Source organism: Camarhynchus parvulus, chromosome 8 (genome assembly GCF_901933205.1).
Source record: "Camarhynchus parvulus chromosome 8, STF_HiC, whole genome shotgun sequence".
Classification (NCBI taxonomy): domain Eukaryota; kingdom Metazoa; phylum Chordata; class Aves; order Passeriformes; family Thraupidae; genus Camarhynchus; species Camarhynchus parvulus.
The window spans coordinates 29,156,468-29,184,159 of record NC_044578.1 but is presented as its reverse complement, the minus strand read 5'-3'; the positions used below and the strand labels follow the sequence as shown (position 1 = coordinate 29,184,159).

At 39.6% G+C, this 27,692-nt stretch overlaps 1 protein-coding gene across 3 annotated transcripts in view; it reads right to left on the bottom strand.

Annotated features, from left to right (window-relative positions):
- The window catches only part of DNM3 (dynamin 3), a 169,478-nt gene that overhangs the window by 134,312 nt on the left and 7,474 nt on the right, over positions 1–27,692 (bottom strand). For all 3 annotated transcript variants that reach the window (XM_030953087.1, XM_030953088.1, XM_030953090.1), the window contains exons 2-10: positions 18,466–18,539; positions 9,306–9,455; positions 7,713–7,916; positions 7,051–7,149; positions 6,036–6,196; positions 4,212–4,354; positions 2,306–2,441; positions 1,329–1,396; positions 371–509 (exon numbers count right to left, since the gene is read on the bottom strand). In XM_030953087.1, the coding sequence (XP_030808947.1) occupies positions 371–509; positions 1,329–1,396; positions 2,306–2,441; positions 4,212–4,354; positions 6,036–6,196; positions 7,051–7,149; positions 7,713–7,916; positions 9,306–9,455; positions 18,466–18,539 (1,174 nt within the window). The remainder of the gene's footprint in view (positions 1–370; positions 510–1,328; positions 1,397–2,305; positions 2,442–4,211; positions 4,355–6,035; positions 6,197–7,050; positions 7,150–7,712; positions 7,917–9,305; positions 9,456–18,465; positions 18,540–27,692) is intronic.

Below are 27,692 nucleotides of genomic sequence, written 5' to 3'. Positions count from 1 at the left end.
CTGCTATTATGGGGTACCCTGCACTGGGATGATGGGACAGGCAGATGGACAAGTGAGACTGCAAAAGCAGCCAGTCAGCTAAGAAGTGAAAACACGGTTTTAAGGAGGAAACTGAGGGCATCTCTTGACTCAAAAACACCTCTCACCATAAGAATGAAAACAAAAGGAATCAAAAAATGAACTTTTCCATGATTACATTATTCTGAGCACTTTGCAGAAGTTGTAATTAATTACCTGAGGAAGTCCTACTCTGTCTGACAAGTGACTGAATCAGAAATCTCTTATAACACCATAAAATGCAAGACAGCCTTTATATTATATACTATACCGTTGCATTTTACTTACATTACCAGCTCTATGTGCAAGCTACCTTTTTAGTGCACTTCTTGACAGTGTTGATTAACTCTTGCATCACCAGATCCACACTTTTCAAGCAAGGTCCTTTCAGCTTAACGATCTGTTTTTTAACAATGGCTTCAAACGCCATATCTGGAGTGAACAAACCTGTTCTGTGGACATAAAAGAATATGTAAGACAGTAATAAAAACATCAGGCAAGGAAGATTTTTTTTTACTAAATTGCTCAAATCTTCACTTTCAGAGCTGAGTAATAATCCCTACACAAACAGACTTCCACAGAATTAAATTTGCTTCTTTCTCAAAGGAAGTATCATTCTAAGTAAGAATATACTCAGAATATAAGAATATAAGTAGAAACATGCTTGAAAGATGAAACTCCTTCAAGAGGACTGCAAGAACTCTTAGGAGTACTGCTATAATGCAGTAAAGCCTCAGCAGCAGTGCATCAAACCTTAGGGATGAGTGGCAGCTGCAAGCACCCCATGCACAATCCCTTGCACAGCAAATCCATAAGAATCCTATGGCTTCACTTTTCCCTCACACCAGAAAATGAGGTTTTGTTACTCAGAGTCCAACGTGGAGAATTTCACAGTTGGTCACTACAGAGTAAACGAAACTATAAACAGCTACTCCAGAGAACCAGTCCTAAACAAATGGGCCTTGCTTCTCTTTTAAACACTCTTTTCCAAGGTCTACCTTGCCAGATAAATGATATAAAAAACCAAACTATAAAAGCACATCCAAAACTATCAGTTCACTATGATAAATCAAGACCTCCCCAGCAATCAGGCAAGCAAAGTTCAAATCCTGCATCACAGCTACCAGGGTCAACCATCTGAGAATTTACCAATCAAGTAACACAAGAAACATTTCCCAAAACTCTGAGAACAACAAAGCTTGGAAGCAATGCTTTGGGAAGATATTGCACCTGTACCATGTGCCCAGGCAGGAAAACATGGGAGCACTTGCCTGATCCCATGTATGTTCTTGATGGCATAACTTATCTCTCTCCTCAGCTCCTTCTCATTGAATTCCATCTAGAGGAACAGCAGCACACAACAGCACATCAGGGGAAGGTTTCAACAAAACAAAAAATATCCCCTCTCCCTCCATAACCATAGGACAAGCAAGTTCAGCCGTTAAAATAGTAATTTCTAATTACACCAAACAATGCATAAGTATTTTAAAATGTTTTAGAACTAAGGCAACAGGCAGCAGTAAATATTGTTGAAAATCACATATTCTTCCATTCCAGATATATCAACAGCTGGAATGATTTTGAAGAGTTGACAGAGTAAGCCAGAAACAGGATTTGGAAGACTCCACTTTTTTTTTTTTAAAAGCTGGTTTCTTAAAGTGGTGCAACTTCCGTGATTATGATCTGTTTATCCTCCCCTTCCCATTCTACAGTTTTCAACTAATTTTAAGAGAGGAGTTGTCCCAGTTATGAAGCTTTTCTTCAAGTTTCTTGGAAGGCAGCTGGCTGGAAGAGAAGTCAGTGTTGTCACAAATGAAAGGGTCATTACCTAGGTCAAACCATCATAGAATGATTTAGGTTGGAAGGGACCTAAAGGGCTATTTTCCATAACTCTCATTTTAATAGATATCAGCTACTTGAACACAAGTCAAATTTACCAACTGTAACTGCTTGCCTGCCCCATTTAACCAAAGAAAGATGCCATCTGTGATAAAACAATAGGAGAGCACAGAAAATAGTATGAAATTGATTATAATTATATTCTCTTTCTTGTATTTTAGAATTTTTAGCATGTCTCAGTGTCCAATCCTAGAAATTAAGCCAAATGTCTCAATTATAACTTCACGTAATTTCTTCCACAGTTAAAAGCATATTCTTTCAAACAGATCTTTGCTTGGCTACACTACTATCAGTATGAACATAAGGAAACACAAATAAAATAAAGCACATCAGCAAGATGGATAAATACCTTCACAAGTTCAAAGGGAAAGCGTTCATGGAAAATACGATTGATTTTGGCACCTCCTGAAAGTTCCAGCGTATCAACTTGATCTCCTGATCCTTCAATTCTTTTTTCAAAGTCCACTGAAAACTGCTGTACCATCCTAAATGGCAAAGGAGGGGAGGAAAGGAAAAAAGAACAAACAAAACCTGGAACAATTTAAGCATATTAACTACCAACTCTTATTTCAGTACGGCCTATTCAAACATATTTAAGCAATTGCCAAAAGTATCTGTACAACTGATTGAGCCAAGTTGCCAATCCATAGAATCCCTACCTACCCACATCCCCCTGCATTCCTGCTGTCTTGCAGTACAGTCTAATAGCATGATGTGAATCCAGTGCTGCAAAATTCAGAAGAGACTGGGAAGGAACTTCTTTTCCCCATGCCCAAAAGGCAAGCCCAAGAACCAGTACTAACATGGTGATGTGTCAGTACCACAAGCTCCAGCTTACTTGGCTCTGCTTTGACTTCTGCAGCAGCATCCAGAAAAACCTACAGGAGAGTTCTACCAGTCATGGAAAAGTCAAAGGTGATGTCCCTCTGTTTTTGCAACCAAAACATCTGCAGTAAAGTACCAAGGACCTGTCTACTCTTTTGGACACAGATGTTACAAAAATAAGGAGTAAATCAGAGTCTTCATCTGGCTCAAGAAAGCCTCTCTAGTTCAGCTGATTACTTTCCCCTCTGAACTGCAAAGTTTTAATTAGAAAAAGAATCCAGCCCCAAAGTTACACATAAGCACAATCCAGTGCTCTCACCATCTATCCCAGAGACATTAGAATGCTGAAAAGCTCAGGAATCAGTCAAAGCAGGAATGTGACAACGGGCACATAAGAGAGAAGAGCTAGGTACATTTTACACCTTTCCTTCTTCCTTCACAGGCTTCCTCTCTAAGAGGTAAATTTTATTTGCATATAAACACAGGGGGCTACAACTGAAGAAAAAAAAATGGGAGACCCAAAAGGGCAGCTCTTCCAGGTGAAAAGATAGGCAGTACTGAGTATGCAGCACCCCTGGAAACAGGCCAAGGAAGGAAGGAAGCAGATGCAGCAAAGCAGCAGCTGCTAACTGGTGTTCAATCCACAACATCAGCATTGTCCTTTCTCCCTGGTGCTAAATCCACAATCAAGACAGGGCTGGGATTCCACCTGCACTTGATTCCAAGTCAGATGAACAGAGATCTCTGTTCCATGGCTGGTATCAAAGTCTCATCAGACAGACTTATCTTGTGGATGAGACCCAAACCAGACAGTGACTTCAGCAGTGAAAAATCAGCTCAGAACTGATGATGATAATCCCCAAGAATTTGCCTTGCTGTTTTCTGAAAGCACAACAAACTTTTACTGGCAACTCCTGCAGCAAAGATCTCTGGGTCTTGGGTGCACAAAACATGAAGGACGACCATCTTTGATTAATTTTATCTTGTCATCTCTAAGTTCTTTTGGACAGACAAGTTTTTATACTAGAAAAAGAAGCATTCTTTATTCTTCTTCCCACCTCCTCATCTTACAGACTTCCAACACAATGTCTCTTCCCTGCTTGAGGTCATCTTTTTGGCAGACAGAAGAATATGTCTACACAATCAGAAGCAGTTTTTTACCTTTTTATCATCTCTGCTTCCCATCTTCATGCTTTTTCCTTGTTCTGCTTTCTCCCTTTTCTAGGATTACTAAAATTAATTTAGGGAAAATTCGGTTGAAATTGTAAAATAAATAAAGTATTCTGGAGCATCAAACACAGAAATCTTCGGAGCTTGTGTAAAGAATCCTTAACAATATCCTAATGTTTAAATTTAAACCAATCAGAAAGAAGGGGCAAAAAGGCAAAACAAACCCATTTGAAGTGAAAAAGCAGACAAAAGACACTCACTGCAACAGGGCTTTTGTTTTTCTGGTGGGATCTTCCGGTCTGAAGTTTTTGTACACCTCTACTTCATGTTCTATAGAAAGCAGCTGGCTCTGGAGTTTGCTTCTGAAAGCTGGCAGGGTATCCCGGATATGATTGGTAAGTTGCTAAAAAGCAAATAAAAGTCTTTTTATACTGTCAAAAAGATGAAAGCAAGAGCACAATCATTTCCTTCTGACTGCCAACCATATCAGCCATGACCTGTGCTAGTTTAGCAGTGCTGCTCCTTTTGATCTCTGATGCAATGGAGACTTTTAAAGAACAATTCAATATTCCTGGTGCACACAAAATTCCTTCATCCTCTCACTCACTGAGCCCTGTTACTACACACCTGTTTAGTTACACCTGAAAAAGTTACACACATTACATGGGTAATTTAAAATTACTTCTCATCTCTCTGTGCTGATCCCACACTCCCATTTTGCTGCTTTTCTTAAGGGTGTTTCACAATTCCCTACATATTTATTCAGCACAACAACTGCTACAGCCACAAGGAAAAGTGGGAAAGAAAGATATTCTGAGCACCCACAGCATGTTTTTACATATATATATACATGTGTGTGTGTGTTTTAATATGTTAGGACAGCACTGTTTATGACTCACCTGTATCATAAATGTCTCAGGTATTGTACACATTCCTTAATTAAAAGCAAACTGGACTTCTTCCACTATGCCCCAAACCTCCTCCCAACCCCAACCAGACAAGCTATACATTTAAACTGTCATACACCAAAAGATATAAACTCAAGTTTCAAGTTGCTGAGCAGACTGACAAGCGCAAAATCAAAAGCTGGAGTTTCCCTGGAGCACCACCTTGTGGATACAAAGAAACTGAAATACTACCTGAAACACAAAAGTTCCCCAATATCTTGAGGACAGAACTTATGTAGATCTTCCCATATATAACATTCTACACACAGTAAAAGCAACAGATGATCAACAGTTCTTACTGAAGTAGGTTAATATTGAAAACAGCTCTCAAAAAAGTTAATAGCATAGAAAGAGTCAGGACAGACAAGACAATTGAAAGGTATATGTGCAGCTTGTGTTTCAGTCTCAAAACTAAGACACATGGATTAAACTTTCAAGATGTAAAACAAGACAAAACATTCTAAACGCAGAAAAAAATTCAGGGTACAAAGAATTTCTTGCATCAAGATGAAGACTTTGGCTCTGAAGCACAAATAAATGGCATTAGCAGTATTTTTGAGCAAGCCCAGAGCATTTCATAGCCTGGTTTTGCAGTTACAGCTGCAAAGTCACTGTAGCAAAAAATTAAGCAGAGCAGCCATTTAGTTTTCTACTTTAACCAGGAGCATTCCAGCTGTTTCCAGCTGCTGTCCAAAATGGACAAAGCCAGGCTGACCTGGTCTTTGTCTATTCCAGAGGAAAAGCTACAATTTGACAGTGAGCTGCAAAACACAGTATGAAGTTTGACTTGTAGGAATACCAAAAACACTGGGCAACTGACAAGTTAAATGTAACAATTGAGGAATAGGATGGTATACTTCCAGGGAGGGAAGCAAATCTTGGTTTTAATGTTCATGTTCAGTATTCTAAAGAACAGGGGAGTGCAGAACTGCCAGTAAGAGTCAGAAACTACAACTCACAGCATGCTTTTGTATCTACATGCAATATACAGCTTTGTTTTTACCTTGTGCAAATTAAAAAACACTGAAAGCAGGAAAGGATGAGTGAGGTTCAGAGACCAACTCCATTTTAACACAGTTTTTATATTGGCCCTATCATTACAGAGTTGCCTTTCACCACAAAGGTTTCAGGTCTTACCTGGTTTAGAACTTTCTGGAGATAAGGTGTTCCCATCCGATCTGCCATGTGCCTGTAGGATGGGTGGGAAAGAAAGAATTTCCTTTCTGCTAGAAGAGCTGCTTTTATGTCCTTCTTCCCATCAATGTCCTTCTGGCTTCTGTTTACAACACCAATATAACCTAAAACAAGAGAAAACCAATGGGTAAATCAATGCAGCTATTGCCTGAACCACTGAATTCATCTTAAATAGAACCAGACTGTCTCAGCTCAAACAAAACTTTCCAATTCAGGCATTTCAGATCATGTTTACAAGTAGAATAGTAATCTTAACAGTGCCTAAATTGTTCATTCTGTTTACATATAGCAAATAGACTTCCTTTTAAATCACCAATTCAAATAGAGAAATATCTGAAACTCTGGTGAAAACCAAAGAAACCACTTCAAAAATAAGCAAACAAAAATCCAAAATAAAATTGAAAAACACATAGAGGTCTATGCAGATAAATGATATGACATTAACAAAACACAAAACAATTTCTTCTCATTTGCTGGACCAACTTGCTCCACAGGAGAAGACAGTAAATTGTCAATAAATTATAATTAGAATCAAAATTCTTGATATTATTAACAGAATGAGCAAATGTGGTAGTAGCTGCTAGAACACTGAAAACTTCTGGCAAGGATCAAAACTGGTTTACAGTGAGATTATCAAAGCTCTCGTGCTTGCTTCTGTCATATACAAAGAAAAAAACCATTTTTTTTTGTTACAAAGAACCTGGCAGAAAAGAAAAATATTGGCTAATGAGATGTGCTGGTATTACGCTGGATATTCCAGAGGAAGCAAGGATTTTCAAGGTCCAGAAAGGACATTTTTAGCACAGTCACCTTTATGTTTGCTGAATAGATAACTGCAAAAGCAAGGAACACATCAAGTCCAGCATAACCTTTGATTCATCTCCAGGACTCCCAAACACCTTCCTTATCCAAAGCACTTTCTGGACTGCAAAGAGTAAAGGCAACTGAACATTCTCACCTCTGCGAAGAGGGAGGAGTTTGTTTTCTAGAACTTCTCTTGCATCTGTTCCTTCATCCATCAGATCCAATTTTGTGATCACACCGATGGTTCTGAGGCCTGACCAGAGTGGAAGCAGGAGGAAGAAGTTATTGAAGAATCATTTAGAGTCAGAAGAACAATTACACCTCACAATTATGTTAGAACATATCTGTGCCCTTCTCAAAGCTATCACACAACAACAGCTCCAACTCAAGTTATGATACGTCTGGAAAAGTAAGGAACATAATTGCTTGTGCTGAAATGTGTTCCTCAAAACTCCTTAACAAGGCTCAGCACCCCTACAATATGACTGTATACAATTTATGATGTAAGTATCCAGAAATCCCATCAGCACCATCCCCTATTTTTCCCATTACTACAAAAATTCATAGAAAACCACTGCTGCACTTGCTTATAAGAGATAGTGACAACATCTTTAAAATTCATTTACAGCAACATTACCCAAACAATACTGAGCTAACAAACAGTAACATTGTGATGCTGAAGATCGTGTGAGAATGTAACTAGACATCTATATTACATATTATAAATTATGGAATTTCCCACAAGAATTGGTCAGTTATTTTCAATTATGTTATTACAGTTGAGAACAAAAAGTGGTAACACTCAATCCTGCTTACCCTGAGGGTCCACTTCCTTTGCCAGCTTCAGGGCATCTGAGTTGGCAAGGTCAGTGTTAGCTGGAGTCACAGCCAGGATCAGGCAGTTCTCTCTGGAGATGAACTGCATTATCATGTCTCTGATCTGCTGCTCAATGTCTGGAGGCTGATCCCCCACTGGCACTTTAGTGATTCCCGGCAAGTCAATAAGGGTCAGGCTTAAGACTACATGGACAAAATGGATCATAAAACTGGTTAGAGCACCACACATGACAAAAGGTCAACACAGCTATGGCTGCACACAACTTTTGGTCACATAAAACCCCACAGAACTACCTGCACAGGCAGATTAAGAGGTCAACAGTTGTCAACAGTTCAAACAAAAGGCCTGACAATCTGCAAAGACTTGTTCCCCCATTGGTCTTACCTCTCTGGATTTATTAGTACTATTTAATATTAATATTTAATATCTGAAATATTGCAACTGGTATAAAATGATACTTATATAACAAATCTTTGAGGGCTCTAAGACAAATTAACATGGCTTTCTGAGCTTTGTCCAACAACAGGAGCATGGACAACAGATCACTCTCATTGCATCCTCCAAATAAACCAAAACAATTGTTTGGATTATTTATTAAAATATAGTGTGTCTCTGACCACATTTTCAATCATGTTTCTAATTGAGAAATTCCCAAAAAACAATCAATAGTTAGCCTAACTTATATAGCAAAACTGTTGTTAAGGGGCTTGGGGATATATTGCTGGTTTGGGAGGTTTATTGTTGTTTTTTTTTTTAAATCTGTAACATCTTCAGAAAAATCAGAAAGATTAAAATATTAATCTATTAAGAAAACCAGGTTTGCTTTGGTATGATTTCCCTAATAAGGGCCACAGTGACAACTAGAGGCATCCTGGCTTGGAGTAAGCATCCTGCTACTGGGGTAACAGGGCATCCTTTAGATAAATGAGAAAAATGCAACTCCTAGGAAGGAAATACCAGAAGTATAGTTGGAGTCTGGTTAATATAGACAACCATGGCTGAACTAAAAGATTGATCCTAACAAAACAAAGCAAGAGCAATAGGTAGGAAATTTTCACTTTCTCCTGGAGTCAGCATGTTCAACAAACAAGCTTTGAGGAAGGGGATTTAGTTGAGCTTCTCTGCAGCTAGAAGAAACATGCTTCAGTCAAACACACCACTTTTGTACCATATCAAAGACAAATTCAATGAAAAACATTTTCTCTAGATTGTCTTCATTAAACTGGGCAGATGGCAACCAGAGGAACCCACTTTGATATATACAGGGGGTCGTCACCAGAAAGCAACTTCAAACACTGTTACTGTCTGAATATATTTTTAGTGACAGCAAACAATAAATTTTCAGTAAGGCAGGCAGACACAGACACTTTCTAGATCAGGGAATTCCTCTGGAGAGCGGCAAAAAGAAGTTTTGTTACTAAGTCCCATTACTGGTCTTTACTAACTCAGCCTCAAACCTTTTCCAGCCCAGATCAGACAATAAGAACAGATACAAAAGGAGATGGCAACACAGACAGAGCTACATAATATGTTTATATGACATAAATGTAAAGTTGAATGATTTTACCTACCATGTGGAGAATATATTCTTAAATTAATAGGAACTGAAGAAATGCCTTTGTTCATTCCTGTTACTCTATCTGTTTCAACTTCAATTTCCTGACGAACTTCATCAAAATCAGTGAATTTCTTCCCTTTGCAGTGTAGAAATTCAGCATACTCTGTCAAGAATATCAATAACAACTCTGTATTTCACAGGCTCGTTGACTTGCACACTCACTTTCAAGCCCCCAGTGTCATTCAGATGTGTAGGCACAAAAGTTGGTCACCATGGCTATCAGAAAAACATTATTATGACTGCACAAATGAAAACCAGCCCTCAACAAGAAAGGCTCAGTTAAAAGTCAAGTTGACTGGATATAATTTACTGCTCCTACCTTTAGCACATCATCTTCTGGAACAATTGAATCTTTCAATTAGATGCCATTTACAGTAATAGAATAGGGAACAGATTGAGATTGAGTTTTCATCTGATCTTATTTGCCTGTAATACATCCTAAATGGAAAAGGAATTCAAATTCTGTACCAGGAAAGATTTTTAGGATTTGCTTCAAACATTTACATCCCATGTTACATACGAATTTAGTAAAGGAATTCTGTAAATTTTTGCAAGTTCAAAATGAAAATAAGATCACTTCAAAACACTGTAATGTTTTTAACACAGCTTCCTCTTTTGCTAAAAGTGCCCTGTAGTATAAATATGAATCATGTTTACAAGTTTGCAAAAGTGTCTACAGAAATAGCTGTGATTTTGCTGAAGTGGGACGACACAAATAATTCCCAAGCCTTTAATTTCATATCAGTTGCTATTTTACCTTAGAAAAGCATTGACCAGGAATCAGAGACAGATAATTTGTTAAATCCAAACTTGACACTTAGTCCCTGTTTTGACTTTTGAATCCAAATACTGATATTAATCATTGCAACCTTTTTGGTTGCCTGCATAACCAAAAGCACATCCCAGGATTTTAGAACTGGATTTTCTTCCTTCAAAGCAGAACACAAAGATTTATGTACATAGTGAGGCTGCCATCAGAAATGATGACATAAACAGCAATTCCAGACACCAGCTCACGTCCTGTCCCCAGCAGGTCAGAGCGCAGGACCGGGGAAAGGCTGAAAAGATTTGTGCACATTCCAGTTCATTTCATCCTGCATTGGAGGCCTGATCCCAAAGCTCCCTACAGAAGTTTCTTCCCCAGAAAATGTTACTTGGTAACAAGCCCAGATAGCCAGAGCAAAGAGCTTGCTTGGTACTCAAAGAACAGAGCTGAGAACACCAAATGTGAGAATATGGATTAAAAGAGGACTTTATGCGTCAGTACTGAAGCCTGTTCTCCAGAAGTCACTTTGTTACTAATACTGACAGAGCTGTTAAAAAAGTAACAAATAGTCAAAACTACAAAAAATAGTTAAAGCAAACTGACAGAAAAAAAGGACAGACTGGAGGGGAAAATATCAAATACCCACCTGTCTATGCTACAATATCATAATCCCTCCAGATTCAGTGTGTGAGGAACAGGGAAACTCACCCTTGTTCAGACAAAAATACATCCTTTATTTTAAAAACAAGAGAGCACCAAAAAATAAGCACCTTATTTTATATCCTTTTTCCAGTTCTAGCAGCAAAATGATAATGAATGGGAGTTTTGTTTCATTATCTACTGTTTATTAAAAAAATACCAGGGTATATTGAAATATTTCAAAAAGAAAAATTACATGGTGCACAAAATAAAATATCTCAGTTGAGAATTTACATTTTTAAAATTTGTCATCTCAAGGCTGGCAAATAGATACCTAATGAAAAAAAGAGCTGACAAGTGGTTCATATATTATCCCACCTCTTCATGCACAACTCCTGGCATAAAACATACATATTCTTCTTAGTTATTTTTTTCTCTCAGAGGATCATCAGATTTTCTCAGGAAATTATTTCTAAATCCAGTAATTAATAGTTGGTGCCCAGCTGTAATCAGTTGACTCAGTAGCCAAGGAAAGTTTTTCTCTTTTTCCCACTCTACACTCAGTAATAAATTCACTACCTGACAAGGCTTCAAAGCAATCCAAACAAAAATGTTTGCTACTTTTTATCTGGGTTCATGTTTATCAAATCTCCTTGCTCCTGGTGCCATCTGTGGTGCCAGCAGGGCTGAAGGAATGAACTCCAGGGTGGTTCCTAACCTGTGGTGCCACTCGCAGCCTACGGAATAAGAATTCCAAGGGACAAGCAGAGCTTTGTTCTGCTCCTTTCAGCCCTGAGCCTGCCCTTGGCAGTGATGCCTTCAGCCAGGCTGGAGAAGCACATGCTTTAATGCAATCTTCACTTTCCAGCTTTCATGCACAGAAGAACATTAGGAAAATGTTTTATTTATGTTTTTGTGGGAATGGACAGAAAGCTAGGCAAGAAGAAGTGATCCTGCCTGACATCTAGCATTCAGACATGGATTTTTGTATGAAACTGAAGTTACATTAAGAGAATGAACAATTAGATACAAAATTAAAAACAGTCCTTGCATGTATAGAGAAATAACTCCTGTAAAAGAATAACTCTTTTTTTCCCCAGATTCATGAAAAGCACCTTTGGATAACATAAAATTAAAAGTCTACCAGAGCATAGTTCCTTCAGTGCATCCACAAGTGATGAATTATCTCTTCTGTTTTGATTAAATTAGACAAATCATACGAACTAGTGATATGGGATCACATATTTTCAAATGTTCCTTATTTTTCCTGACAGTTATATCTCTGTTAGCCTTTATGATTTAATCTAGCACAATGATATATTGTTATGAGCACTAAACAGCCATTGCTATTCTCAAACTATTTAAATTATATGAACACTTGAGATATTTCATAAATTTGTCTCTAAGCTAAAGAGAGCCAAATTACAAGGATCAGCCCTTAGGAGTACATAAGGGATGTTTTGGAAAACATCCTTGATCCACATCAGGCTGAGCCCAAGAGCTCACAAAGCCCAAAGATTTTACTCTGTGCAGAATAATCTGTTACTCAAGGTCAGGAATTTGCCAGGATCAGAGACCTGGATTCAGAGCTGCTCCCAAACTGATTTCAAGCAGAGCTGCTCCAAGTTCCTGGCAGTATCCAGTGCAAAGTACTCAAAAGGGATTGAAAGTGTTCCAAAAAGTGGTTCATTAAATTGTAGGCCTGTAGCAAACATTTTAAATGTAGGCAGCACAGGAGGAGTATCTACTATTACTGCACCTTCTCTCTGCCCTTTGGGGAGATATCACTCGAGCAACAACACTTTTTACCTTCAATAAAGAATCTCCCAAAGCCTCAGAACTCTTTCCAAAACAGTGATTTCAAGAGGATGTTTGAAAAACATGCAAATAAACATCAGCAGCCAAAGTACTTCACCTTTTCTTTGATGATGGACAGCTTTTTCTGAACAAAGTAAATGCAGTTAAGTGAATCTGAACCATAGCAAATCATTCAATGGGGCTGCCTTGAAAACAGAGGAAGTATAAAAAGCCCTTGTCCTATCCAATCTAAAATCCCTCTTCTGCTTTGCCATTTCTGGAGCTTTTCTAACAAGCTGAAGATGAAATACTCAAAACTGAGTTATTCCACTGCTAACCTTCAAGCAGAAAGGCTATAAGAAATAGAAGTACCCTGGCATTTCCTGAAGCTAAAACAAAAAATCCTGGCAATGCAGAGAATGACAAGAATACCATAGCAGAAGATGTTAAACATGGAAAACAGTGCAGATCTGATAAAGTAACTACCAAAGATAGCAGGTCACACTCAGGAGCCAGTGAAATGCTTCATTGGAAGGGTAGACACCTGTACCAGAGGAGGAAAAGCATTCTTTTGGATACAATAATCTTATACAACCTTGGAATTTTTTGTTTGCAGAAGGAATTTCCCTCTGTTCTTTCAGCCATTTCCTATGGATGATGCTTTCTATAGTTCCAAGCCCTCACACAGCACTCCTCCAGGCATTTTTCCCTAATTTTACAGAGGCAGAGCTCTCACCAGAGCTCTCTCCTTCCCAGGACTGAGGAAAAGCAGAACCTTGTAGGACTGCATTTCTGTGCTGCATCTTGTACAAAGTTTACTTCTGTATTTCACAACAGCATCACATCAGTGAGTTTTGCTCTGTCAGAGATTCACAGTGAGCACCAGGTCCTTTTCTGAAAACCAACCTTTTTCTCAAATACCAGCCTTTCAGTACAGAAAAAAAACACATCCCAGATGAATTGCTTCTTACTTTGGGGATATTTTTCTTCATTTGCAAGCAATTTGAATTCCAATTCTGCCCACCAGCATCTTTCATATTCTTGGTTGTATTTGTCAAACACCAACCTAATAAACACACTCCATTCTGTCAACCTACCAGTAATACAAAATACTGAACATGACCTGGAGGGGTGTCCCACTCTAAACAGCTGTGCATCCATCTCACAGGAGTCCTTGCTAAACCATGTTTTCCAAGATATTTTCAAAAAAATGAGTCATTTAAAAACCTTTACTGTAGCCAAGCTAAGATACCACCTCACCTCAATTTACAAGCCTGCTACCTTGTAATAAAAAAAATTTATTGCACTGATATGACAGGGTTATTTCCCTTGATGAGTTTGTGTTGGCTGCTGTTCATCTCAAATACCTTTCAAATCGATAGTTAATAACTACTTATAGATTTCTTTCTCTTAAAAGTGAACTTTGACTGATTCTTCTGTCCCTTTCCTTTATCATCTTTATAAAAATGAGCATACACAGAGACATTTTTCGATCTTAATGAGGGGAATCTATCTTTCCTAATGCCACTGAGCACCAACCTGGGATCAAGGAAACAAAAGCTTCCAGGCAAACCCACATGTAAAGCCAAGTATTTGTGGGTACCACTAATTTGTCCCAACATGAGCTGAAGTTCAAATCCCATTTTGAGGGTCCTGATGAGAAAAGTGGCTGAGCCAGCAAACCATCCTGCCAGACGTCAGCAGTCACAGGATGAGCTCAGATCACCCCTACAGACAGCAACAACTGGGAGATTTGGAGGTGGAAGGAACATGTGCAGTCTCTCTGACCTTACACAAACTTAAATTCAGGTTTCAGAGCAGCAGCACTGTCTCTCTTCCAGGATGCCAGTACTGTTTGGGGGATGAGCCTTTCCTTAGCTCAAAAAGGCATCACCATCTTTTTTTACCATCTTTTCCTCCTGCTGGTGGCACTTTTTAGCTTTTGGGGTACACAACTCAGTAATTTTACTGATCTCTCCAGCATCCCTGTTCATCATCTGAATGAGAGTGGGATGCAGGAAATGCAGCCACTGTCTGCCTTTCCTCCCTGTAAAGTGCCTGTTCTCTTTCCTGCCATTGGCACTGTGGCATTTTTCCAGTGTTTGTCCCTGAATACCTCCAAATGCCTGCCATCTGATGAAGTCTCTAAGATCATTTGTGTTAGCTGAAATAACCAGTCTAAATTCTTTTTATATTTCTTTTTCTGTTCAAGGATTGTTTTTGCCACCAGATGGCAACAGAAGATGGCTGTGTGTGAGGAGTAGGCTTGCAATACACAAAATTTGTTTTAAAGCTCTACAACCTCAACAGAAAAGAGCATCTGCAAGACTTCAGAAAAAATGAGAATGTCTTTTGAACCTCATGATCTAATTTCCACCTAGTATTCTAATTAACAGAACTCAAATGTGGGTATTGTAAATACGACTCATTTCTCTAACAAATGTCCACCTCAGCAAAGTGTTTCAAAATCTGTTAATCTGCCAAAGCAAGAAGAAAATCTGAAATTGCTCCAAAAACAGTTATCAAAATAAGGAAAATAACTCTCCTAGAGCCAGGATATTTCAGATGTAAATAACAAATACCAGGATTTATACAGCAGGCAATGGATTTTTAACAAAGAGAAGATCTACTACAAAGGCTTCACATATTTTTTGTTGGCACTGTTGTTCAAAAACAATGTACTAGCTAATCTCTCAAACTCTAGTCATTATCTCACCTGCAGAGGCAGAAGAAAGCACAGCAAGAAGAACAGATTGCCTAAGGTTATACAGAATGTGTGGCAGCAGAAAGAAAAGAATAAACCACAAACAAAACCCACAATAAACAAAAAAACCAACAAAAACACCAACTCATCTCTCAAGATCTCAGAAATTTCAAGTCATTACCTTCTAAAGCTTACTCAGCAGCACCACTTAAAATATCTATTCACTCCAACAAAAACTATTTAATCTTACTGCTGTATTAGATAAAAAACCACCAAGCTAAGAACTATACTCAAAGTTGTGAAATAAAAGCTTAGAATGTTGAAGAAATAAGTTTTAATGTAAAAATTAAGGAACTAACTCAAAGGAAGAAAAACCCACCAGCTCAGAAGCACACTCAAAATTCTCATCCCAGGTCATCTGTGCACCAATACTTGCATCTTAAAGACAATTTCTCACATTATCAAACTCAGAGAAAAATACCCAAAACTATTAAAGACTAACTTGTTACTTGCAATATTTAATTTAAAACTTTGTATTTGCCTTCAGTATTTCAGCAGAGTACAAACTTGCATGAATGTGGAGTGCAAATGCCATAAAGTCATTTAGGAATTGTACTGATACCACCAAAACATGGCAGTGACTCAAGGAGGCCAACAGGTCACTGCAAAACAGCTTTGTACAAACTACACAGAGCTTTTAAAATGGGTCAACAAAATTCTACAAAAAACAACACCCCATACTAAAAAACTCAAAAATTCTAAAAAATACCCCATATACTCCACATCTCTCATGAGCTGCATTTCTTACTATGGATTGTTCAATGTGACCCCTGCAGGGTTAACAGTTCTTTACCCAGATCTCTCAGATGCTGGAGGATCCCTGGGAACCCCTCCCAACCAACTCCTGCTGCATCCTTCCATGCCATGCCTGACCTAATAATGGATGGGCAAAGCTTTCTCTGACTCTGATGTGCACAAATGCCTCCTCTGCTAATTTTTATCTCTTAGTGCAGTGACTCAAATGAAGCTTTAACCTCCTTTGTCAATCAAATTCACATTCCAAAACTATTCTCAGCCACTTCCAAAATGTTGCTGAAGTATCTTGCATGCCTGCATAGAAAGTGCCCCCTCTCTCCCAAGGAATACTCCAAAATTAAAAACAATTACTTTTAAGACTCAAGAAAAAAATCCTAGGATTAAAAATTAGTTTTGTTTACTACAGCAACAAAAAGCTGATACAGCCCTCTAATTATTCTGTAACATTTTGGATAATTATGGGCTTCATAGAAATCAGCCCAGCATCTGCTTCCTGTAAAAGAACACTGTGCTTCTCTAAGCAGTTTTCTTTATTTTCTTTTCTTAAAATTAGTTCACAAAGATAAAGGTGACTTAAAAGATAATGTTACTTGGAATTTCACCATCAAAAACAACAACAGTGGAACAAAGTTTAAAGAAAGTAACAAAATAATTAAAGCTTGCATTTTAAAGGTCTTGGCATTTAATCCCTAACAAGAACTTCACAGCATTTCCCAAAGGGAGAAATAAACCTTGACATCCAGGAAACACAAAATTAGGCTGAAACTCAGTTCTCCTGAATTTTAAAAGTTTTTTGTTTTGCTCTTTAAGCTATAATGAAGAACTAATTTTCAGCAGAGAGGGTACTTGTACAAAACCTAGAGGCCTACCTAAAGGCAGTAATACTTTGGGAATGTAGTAATGAGGAAAAGCAGATAGAGAAAAACCCTAAACCAAGGGACAGTGATGATTTTATAAAAGAGGTCAACACAGAGCAGTCAGGGTAAGTTTAGGATGGGTGTCAATTAATAAATATTTAACCACTTGAGGGCAGATATCAGACAGGTCCCCTCAGTTCAGTCTTTTTGAAAGGATTCAGAAAGCTCAAAGCTTTTGTTTCTTCTGCTCTTGCATTGTGCCATGGTGCTGGAAAAGTCAGATGAAGACTCTCCACAGCTAAGCCTCATTCAGGCATTTCTGCATCATCAGTCAGAGGCCAAAAGCCAGAGCTGCAGAAATGGCAAGTGTTTGTTCCTCCAGCTAAAACAAATGTTAATATATACCACATATAAAGCACTATAAGTATATGACACTTGACAATCCTAAAGTTTCTAAGCTGAGCATGCAGAAATCCTGAATTCCACTGTTTTTCCTTTCTCTTCCACAGTGAAAACACCATGGAAAATTTTATAGAGGCACTGAAATTATGATGGCATTTTAAAAGCAATAATTCAGGAAACACCCTGAAGCCCAGGCAGACTGCAGTCTACCTTTCTGCCGAACACTGTGAGGACCTTCAGGAAAGAAATACACAGAAAAACTTAATTACATCTCTCACACAGGGACAGACTAAAGTTTTACAGGCAGCTATAATTTTGGTTTTTTCCCCAGTTTCACCATGGTACATAATTCAAAGACCAAACACTGAAACTGTTTGGTTTCAGGGCTGGTTTGGATGTTATTTTGTTTCTTTTTTTAATATTTTGAGCAGAAGTAAATAGCAAACCAGTGATTTTTGTTGCTTGTGATATTGATTTAGAAGTAACAACACCAAAAACTGGAATGATGGTGAACCATAACTTCTTTTAGCTATGCCAGGGAACTGAGCTACACCACAGCACATCAAGTGCCCTGTGGAAGAGTACAGAGTGAATTCTCATGAAAGATCTCAATATGTCCCATAGCTTAATGGTACACCCAAAAATATTTCTATTTTTGACCAGACAAATACACAGAACCCTTGTTTTCCCCCAATCCACCTTCTGCTCTACTTAGTGCAATGAGCCCAACCAAAAAAGACAAGTTCTGAAAACAGCCTGAGTGGAATCAAATCTGTGTGCACTGGAGCAAGAGCTAAAGGTAGAAATGCAGCAATTTGGGTGTGTTAACTAATACAACAGCAAAGCTCATCAAGAAATGAATAAATCAAAGCTAATTTCCAAAGCATATTGCATGTAATGATGTGGGTTCAATTCACCATGTGCTCCAGGATTTAGACATTATCATTTTCCCACAATGGGAAATGTGATGAGTTAGTCCTGAGCACAAAATTTTGGAGCAGCAGCCCTTCGTTCCAGACAGGCTGGTGGCATCTTCCTTCACATTGCTCATGTCTTCTCAGAGAAGTTTTTCTCCTGCTGAAGTACATCAGCCCTGTGTCCAGGCATTGACCCAAAAAGAGGAAGAGATTACCTGTTTTGGCAGTGATGAGCTGCAGGACCAACGGTCGTCTTGTCACAATTCCAGAACCTCGTGGAAGAAAATCCCTAGAAACATTGAAAAAATAGTTACTAGCCAGAAGTAATGTGCAGTTACATAAGATGTTGGACTAATTTGGAACCTCCTCTGCATGGAAATGGAAAGGTGGTGTGGATAGATTTATAGCAAATACTCCTATAAAGGAGGGCTGTTAATTTTGGTTCAATATAGTAGTTGGTCATTACATAGGAGACAAATGTGTATTAAAGCTGAATTACTGTCTCAGGGCATTCCCAGGCCTCCTCAAGACCATCACGTACAGCATCTCACCTTGCACAGTAACACTACCTGAAGCCATGGCCAGATTTGCCCAAATGATTCTGGCATCACTGCACATTCATTCTGAAGAGGATCTGGACACAGGAATACACATCACACCAGAACTCTGGACAAACCAAACTGGCAGCACTCTGCACTCCTCCTTCACATACTCAACTTCTGCCAGTTCAAATCCCCAAATAACTTTCCACCAACACATCTGCCCAAAAGTTTCTCAGTGAAAGCAGAACACTAGAGGTCCTGTGGGATAGAGGGAGAGTGTCCTTGGACCAGAAAGGAAGCAAGAAAACAAACCCACCAGCTCTGCCATATCATTATGCATCCCCATGGGCTTTTCCATGCCTCTAAAGACAGGGAGACTCCTTATGCAACTGGAAAGAAAGAAATCCAAAGCAAAATAACACATTTTTCTCAGTGTCTTCCCCAGTTGCCAGATCTATTAAACATTTTAAAACTATGAGATGAGGTTCAGTGAGAGGCTTTGAAAAGTGTTTCCTTCAAATAAGTATCTTCAGAGGAACAAAATTTAGGGGTAAACAGAGTTTCACAATCAGTGTAAACTCATCAAAATCCCCTCGTTTTTCCTGCCTCACAAGGGATGCTGAATCACTTTTCTGCCTGCCCTAGCAGCACTGCTAGCTTACCTCTCTGGCTCAGATGAAAAGCAGTGCAGCAAAGGCTTAGGGCAGGAATTCTCAGTCCAAGGGCAGAGCTGATCTGGGTCACTGCTGTTATACACCTGAGTGCCTGTACAGAGGTGAGGCAGGAATGTGCAGGGTCTTTGGGAGGGATGGGGAGAAGGACAAGAGCCAAAGGAACAAAGCACGGCCCTGGCAGCCCTTTAGACACAACTGCTCAGACAGGACTGCTCCAGCCACTTGGGCAATCACCTCCTGCCTGGAACAACCACTGAGGATCTTCACACTGACCCTGCACTACTTAATGGAAGCCTGACTTTCACAGCTCCTTTAAAGGCTGCACTCAAACCTGTGTGGTTTAAAACAGGCCTTGAGGGTACATCTATGAAAAGTAAACCACACAAATATCCAGGATATTATTTGTGCAAACCGGAGGATGTCAGGTCTGAGCAGTCCCAGGCAAGGACAGGCTCAGGAACACAAAAGTGAACCTCTTTCCACAAGCACCAACAAGGTGACAAAGCTTCAGCAGAGAAGAAACACAGCAACTCTAGCTGTGATAGGAGTACTGAAGGTTTTCTTCCTAACATCTAGACATAAAAAAATAAAAATAACATATGCAAGCAGTTCTAAGGCTCTGAGGAACAAGACCACCCGTCCTGTGCCCCACACCACTTTAGAACTCCCCAGCTTTTTGAATGAAACAGTGTTAGTTTGTAGCCAAATTGTGTTTCCCTTTCTCAGCACCTGTTAATGAGTGCTTACTGCGGGATTACTCTGCAAACCAAAGCACACCATAAAGGGGAGGCTGTTCAAACACAAACTCACTCATTAACTTCCCTACTCAAACTAAGACCGGCAGGCAGAAGTACAACTAATTAGGAATTCAAGTAACCTCTAAAGCAAAGATACTGCAAAACCATCAGGTGCACTGATTTAAATCTGCTGTGATGCTTTATAACAGCTGAGACAGCAACAGCACAGAGGAATTAGCTTAAAGAGATGCCAAAGGCCTTCAGATAGGTCTCTGTCATAATTTCAGTATCTGCTAATGGAGAGAAAGCTGCCCCTCAATGAACACCTCCTGCTATTTTCTCATGGGGAAACAGAAAATAGTAATGGGAACATGGTCATACTTCTGTGTGCACTGAAATGAACACAGCCCAGGAGTACCAAATTAAGATTAAGATTACAGTTTCATACATTGGTTTTCAAGCATTTAATATCTGTTTTTAATATATATGTATATTTTCCCATCAAGAAGCTAAAATGCATTGCCACTCAGGACAAAGTGGTCACCTACACCAGTGTCCTCTACAGCACCACAAGAGACAAGAGAATCCTTTGGGGAGTCAAAGGCTGAAAAGATTTATTGATTTTGTGCTTCAGACTAAGCACATTCAGCAGTAAAAACACTGCATTAATGCAGCTCCCTGTGTACACAATGCTCACCTTTCAACAGCAAAATTACAAAGAAAGGTTAAGACAACAATTCTCCTTCAGAACATGCTCTTAATATGCTCAAAAGTGATGGCATTCACCTCTGTCCAATGAGCTGAACTGTTTTCTGTTCAAGCAAACATCAGCAGAGAGAAGTTCCTGCTTGGTGAGAGGGAGAGCTGTGCTCATCACATAACCAACACAACAGGACATAAAACTTCTGCTACAAATGCACATTTTTAAAAGGGAAGAAGTCAAAGAATGAGGGTAATGGGCTTCACAGAGAGAGTTCAGGAGAAAATTCTCCCCCACCATTTAACCACTGAATGGGTGTTTTACCTCTCTAAAACAGACACTGACATCAATGTGCCCACAGGGATAGGGATTGTTTTTTTTAACATTTGAAATTTCAGCTACAAGGCAGCGGCACCTGTGTACAGTTTCTGTACAGCCCTCTGTACAGCTCTCTACACGTTCTGTACATTCTCTGTACAGCTCAAATCAGATGTTACAAATAAATACATAAACTCTACTTACAGGGAAGAAAAAGCAATTTTTTAAAAACACACAAATGTAAGTCAAATCTGAAAGATAGCTTGCACATTTTAGGAAAAGCAACCTAGTACCACACAGCAGGGAATCAGGTTAAATGCTGCACAACTGCTTCTGCAGAAATGCCTACTCTGACATCCACAGGACAGGAGGCAGCTCCTCTTTCCCTCCCCTTGGCACAGAAAGCATTGTCTAAAGGGTTTGTAAGTGGTGCTGAACAAAACAGGTCTGTATCAGAAATGGTCCCACAACTTACACAAGTAACAGCAGCAAGAAATACAACAGGAATGAACAGAGACAAGTCTCAAAGGCTCCTTCTGACCAAAAGGACAATGCCCCTCCAGGCCCTGATGGCACACCCTAACATTTTTGTAAGGACAGACTTGAGACAGCTGCTATCACACCTTTTGGTTAGCACACACACATCTGTTCAGTGAAAGCTGGGGTAAAAAATTCACATTGGAGTTGAAGCAGCTGCAAAGAAATCCATCTAGGAAAATATTCATGCCTGAGAATTTGTGCTCAAAGACACCAACAAGGGGAGAAAAGGCTGTTTTCTGTGGAGGGGGCAGCGAGCCTGGGAGCACCTGTGTGCACAACTGCAGGGCCACTTAACAGTGAGGAGTGCAGGAAAGAAGAAACATACTGGGAATGAAAGCCCTGCTCCTTTAAGAGACGTTCATCCTGCATTAAGATTCCAACTACCTTTCCATCTTCACTCTCAGAGCATTCTCAGCACAAAGCACTGAGCTGACAGCAGCTGTACCAGCTCGGCAGTGACAGGACAGCCCATCAGCAAGGCCTGGCCAGGGCTGAATTTATCAAATGCAAAGAGGAGGCAAACAGCCAGATCTGCCAGGACAGCCCTTCAAGAACTTGTCAGTCTTAGAATGCACTCAGCTGTTAGAATATTGTTAAATACTTTCAAGAGGAAAATATTTTCAGGGCTAAAAAAATTTTATTCTATAAAATTACTCATGTCTTTATATTTATTAATTTAATTATTCTTTATTTAATTTAATATTATTTATCATATTATATATTACTGCATAACATAAGCTGTGTTTTCTTCTCTAGCACTGCTCATTTCCAGTATCAGAGATCTGGACAAGTGTATTTACTAAGTTTGGTGTCTACTGTTTGTTTAATGCATAAAGGAACATACAGTAGTTTGAATTTGACTTGCTAAAAGCCAGGTCTCAAACTTATGCCACAGGATGGGTAAACAAGTTGGCCATAGCAACACTTCAGCAGTTTATAATAACAAGCCAGTTTGGGCTTTAAGGTGAAAAAGTAATTAGAATACTCATTCATTGAGGAGCCTCATGGAAGAGATGGAAATTTCAGGAAGGGCAGAAACTGTAGGGAAATACTGAAAAGCAAACTAGACAGGGGCTCCTCAGTGAGGCGGTCTCAGCATAACGCAGGACTGCAGCTTATACAGGAAAACACATAAACAAATAAACATAACTTGTTTCAGAGGAATTCCAGGGAGAGTCTCCATTTAGGAGATCTTGAGCACACTAACAGTATTTATTATGTTAAAAAAAAGAAAATATGAAATTAAACAGAAGAATCCCCAGTTTGTGTGAAAAGTAATGATGCGTCACTGTTTAAAACTTATTGTAGTTTCAAAAGAATAACTTACATTTGCTTTTCTTTGCCAGTATAGGGCTGAGAAATGTCCTGTGCTTAGATCAGTTACATGGTCAGTATCACACAGGATAAATGGCAACTAATTTACATCAATACCAATATAATTAATTCATACAAAACATAGAGGGAATCCAGAAAATCAAATAACTGAGAAAAAAGTCAATGATTACACAGTAACTGCATTAATTAAAGAGCTACGAACAATTCTAATTGATAGTGATGAATTGTTAAAAAAATCAGAATTGCCTCCAAAGAAAAAGGCTCCACATTTCTCACAAAGCACAGAAATGTGCCAGGCTCAGGACAAAAGCCAGAGTTCTCTTACAAGAAGCAGAAATGACCCATCCCTTTCATTGTGCCAGGCAACATCAGCAATGGCACAAGAGTTCTCCCACTAACACAAAGTCCATCCCAAGACACCAAACCACCCCCAAATGCAGAAAGGCCCTGATCCAGCAGCAGCTAAAAAAACAACAGTGCACTGGTAGCACTCCCCACAGGCTTTTATTCCCAAGTTTTGCCAAGGAATGCAACACGGCTTTAATTGCAATAGGAAGCAATTGTGCCCAAAGTCAAAAGTTTTCCTGGGCCTTTTTCCAGCAGTGTTTATTGTTTTACACAACTCCAGCCTGGCGCACCAGGAGCACTTGTGGCCCACATTAGCAGCTGAATGACCATGCCTTGTGCAGGAGACCACACAGTTCCACAGGAACACTGACACATGTCCGTACAGCATCTCCAAGTGCTGTGCAAAACACACAGAAGTACTCAAAAAGCTTTCATTTTTTTTCCATTTCTCATAGTTAGCCTCAAAGCAAAGTGCTGAAAGCTCCAGAAACAGGAAAAAGCATGTTCCAGCGTAAGCCTGAGAATGGGAGGCATGAAACATTTCTAACTTCTTTCATCAGGTTTTAAAAACCCATAAACCACACCCATGTAACTTGCAACTAGAGAACTCTTAATGCTAAATATATACATCTGCAGATGTGCTCATTCAATCTCACCTGCTCCTGTGCTCACCAACCCCACAGAGGATCCAGCAGCAGATCCTTCACTCACTTTTCATTCATTACAAAGCAAGGTATGTCCAAGAGATGGGAAATGTATTTTGCATTTATGCAGAGGCCTTAGGAATTAAGTCCATGAGATTTGTCATCACCAGCACAAGACATACTGCCCTTCAAGTGCCAGTACCAAGATAACCCTAGGATACGTTCTCAAGAAGTCTCAAAAGGCGCTGCCTCAGTTGTGCTTTGATGTTCTCACTCATGTGCCTTTTTAATTCAGCTACACAGGAGTGTTTCTACAGGACACTGAAATTTGGCCATGTAGGTCGTTCCTCCTCAGCTCCAAGTGCAGGGACCAGTTCTCATTGTCAGTCACCACTTGATCCCTCACCTCCTTTCATTAGTTACAGAAGAGTAACTGGTTTTTTGTTTGGCACAATGTCTGTCAATCAAGGGTCTCCCAGAGCTTTGTTCAATGGCCTAACATAATGGGCCTTACAGGAAGATGTACCAGACAATTAATCTGCTTTATTGAAGACCATGATACCGATCTTAATTAGGCCTACCAGGCATGTTAAATGCATTTTAGAGGCTGTGGATTTTTAGTGATCTCAGATGTATCAGCTCCTGAAGCTTTGTACTGATCTTTCCAGTGGTTTTTTTGGAAACCACACAGCAGAGATGGCTGGTGCTTAGTTCATGTTTGGTCTCAGTTTGCAGCAACCATTCTTTCAAGGTAAATCTTCCTTCGACTGATGGATCATTTTAACTAACCTGCTCAATCAAGCACAGTAACCACACTTTCAGCCCATGCAGTGTGTGCAGGGCTTTGGGGGCAAATAAACAGAGTATCCAGACACCTTAGGGCTGTCAACTCCTCCTCCTCTCAAGCAGGGTACATAAACTTGGTGGTTTTGAGAAGCCATTTTCCAATCCATCACTGTCCTTCACCACCACTGCTGAACTATTGGACCTCAACAGCAAAGCAGAGACACCCCAATTATCCTATCCATCACTTTCAAGTAAGAACACAGGTTGAATTAAGAAAAATAAAAAATAAAGTGTTGAAAATCTTACACAGCACTACAGCTAGCAGCCTAAAATGTCTCTTTGGGTCCCTTTTCCCTCCACTCCTTTATGGAATTGAGACCAACTATAAAAAACCCAGAAGGTAATGTTTAAAAAAAAGTCTACTCAAAAAGACCCAGCTGTGGGAATATGAGAGTGTTGATTCTAAATGTGACAAAAAAGGTATTTTTGAAAAGCCCTTGAAAAATTGGCAAGGGATTCCAGTCACACTAACTGGGGACCTCCATAACAAGTATGCCCAATGCCAGTGCTTAGGCAGCACTCAGGTGAGAAAGCAAAGCTTGAGATTCCTCCTCATGCAGAAGACTGGGGAGAGAGCAGGCCCAGAAATCCCTGCCACTGTACTTCTCTTGGATCTGGAAGATGCTTTCTGTAAGTAGCAGCAGTATTTCTGCCCAACAAGATGACAGAAGTTATTACACCTCCCCCATTAGAAATCATAGGGCTATAAGAAAATCAGTGCCAGAAATTACTCTGGTCCCAGTGGTGAAGTTTTCCATTAAACAAAATTGGAATCAACAGGTTCTCCAAAGTAGGGGACATCTGAACTCAAGTCTAGGAAGGCACAGACCTTCTCAGAGCAATCTAATGCTGCATTTTGACAGCAGTGACAGTACCCCACATTTCCACACAGAAAAAGACGAGACTGTTCACTGGCCAAAGGAAAGAAAATGCACTTACAAGAAAATGTCTTTCGTATCATACAAAGTTTTTAAATCTTAGCAATGCTTACAGGACTGCAGACTCGCTGTACACAGGCATGAGAACCTGCCAGGCCAAAGGCCAGGGTGTGAGATGAAGAGTGCTCTGTGTGCAGTGCCTGTGCTGCGCTGGGCTGGCTGGCTGAGCAGAGGGGGAAGCTGCCAATGTGCAGGCTCGTGGGCAAGGCACGGTATGCACGGTGCATCTGTCCTCCCTGGCAGCCAGCCAGCCCTCTGCTGCATCATCCTCCTTCCATGGGTGAAAATGCCCTTTTTCCTCTGTCCCTTTTAAGATTTTACAAAAGCTTCTGCTATTTCCTGCCCAACGGTGCTCTCTGTCATTTCCAAGCGGTGGTGGAAGGGGGAGAAAGGAAGCACAAAACACAAAGAAAGCCCAACAATTCCCAGAACTTTGGTGTCCAAAAGAATAAAGGGGACTTTGCAGAACAACTTATTCTCCTTAATCAGATATGTTTGCTTTTAGGAAAGGACTCATTTGCATAGGATGTTGGTGCATAAAAGCCCATCCATTCTCAGGATGAATACTAATGCAGCAAGATTCTGTATCTCAACACAAGAAACAACAAAAATTCTTTACTCACTTTAAATTGTTGTCAGTGCTCTAAATAGACCTTGGCTGTTTAGGTTTTTTTTTTTTTCAATCACTTCCAGCTGCCAAATGCAATTAAAAATGTTTCTTCAGAAAGATTTGAGTAAGAAGTTTTCCTCCATAATACAATCAGAGATAAAAATATGACTGCAAGGATCAGAAAGAAAACAACATGTCCCAACAAACCAGGCATATTAGCTACATGAAGCTAATTACTACAGAAATACTTGCATTTATCAAATAATTCACCTCTTGATACTCTGTCAGAACAAATCTTTTAGATATCGTGAATTCCAAAATCCCAGAAAAAACAATCTGCTGCTCTTCCTCCCAAATCCCACTGTCCTGAGCTGGGATCCATCAATACAGACTTTAAACAGTAGCACAGTATACAGTCAGCTGTGATACAAAATTGAAGGACTTTTCAGAAGCATTGTGAAAATACATTTCTCTTTTGTAGCAGACAAGGTGTCAAACTGTACAATTACTGTTTTTGATACATTTTTGATATATTTTTTGGTACAGTACAAGCCATTTCAGATCATTTTGCAGAGCAGGAATGTATCTGGATTCAATTCCTAGACTCCCTCTGGAATATATACACAGTGGGAACTGCAGTATAAAGAGCATGAATTTATCGACAGGAAGGCAACTACAGAAGGAAGGAGGAAAGGAGATTGTTTCCAAAACAAGTGATCCAAGTTTCTCTAACAGTTTCTCTTCTCGAGCCATTCTATCCTTTTCTATCAGCCCATTTATCCTTCTCTGACCCTGTGGTATGTACAGATTAATATATTGTCCAGGACAATGTAAAGTCTGTTTGCTCAACAGTGAAATTTAATATCAGCCATGATCTCCCATCTCTCTGCTCACCAGAAACTGAATTATTACCCCAAGAAAAATTTATATTAGAAGTGTTTTGTGCTTCTACTTCCCAGAACACTACCAAAGTCATTAGGCTGCAGGTCTCAGTCCAGACTCCTGAGCTTCTCAGCCTCTTTCCCAGATCTGACAGACACTGAGGATCTTCTGCCAACATTTGTTTAGCACCTGAACAAATAAACAGGTGAGCACACAAGGGTACAATATTGCCTCTGATGGATTATGACAAAATTTCTTCAGCAGCTTCCAGCTTGGCTGATGAGCAGGGTGGGAAGAGAGCCCATTTCCCCCTCTCATGCAGCAGAGA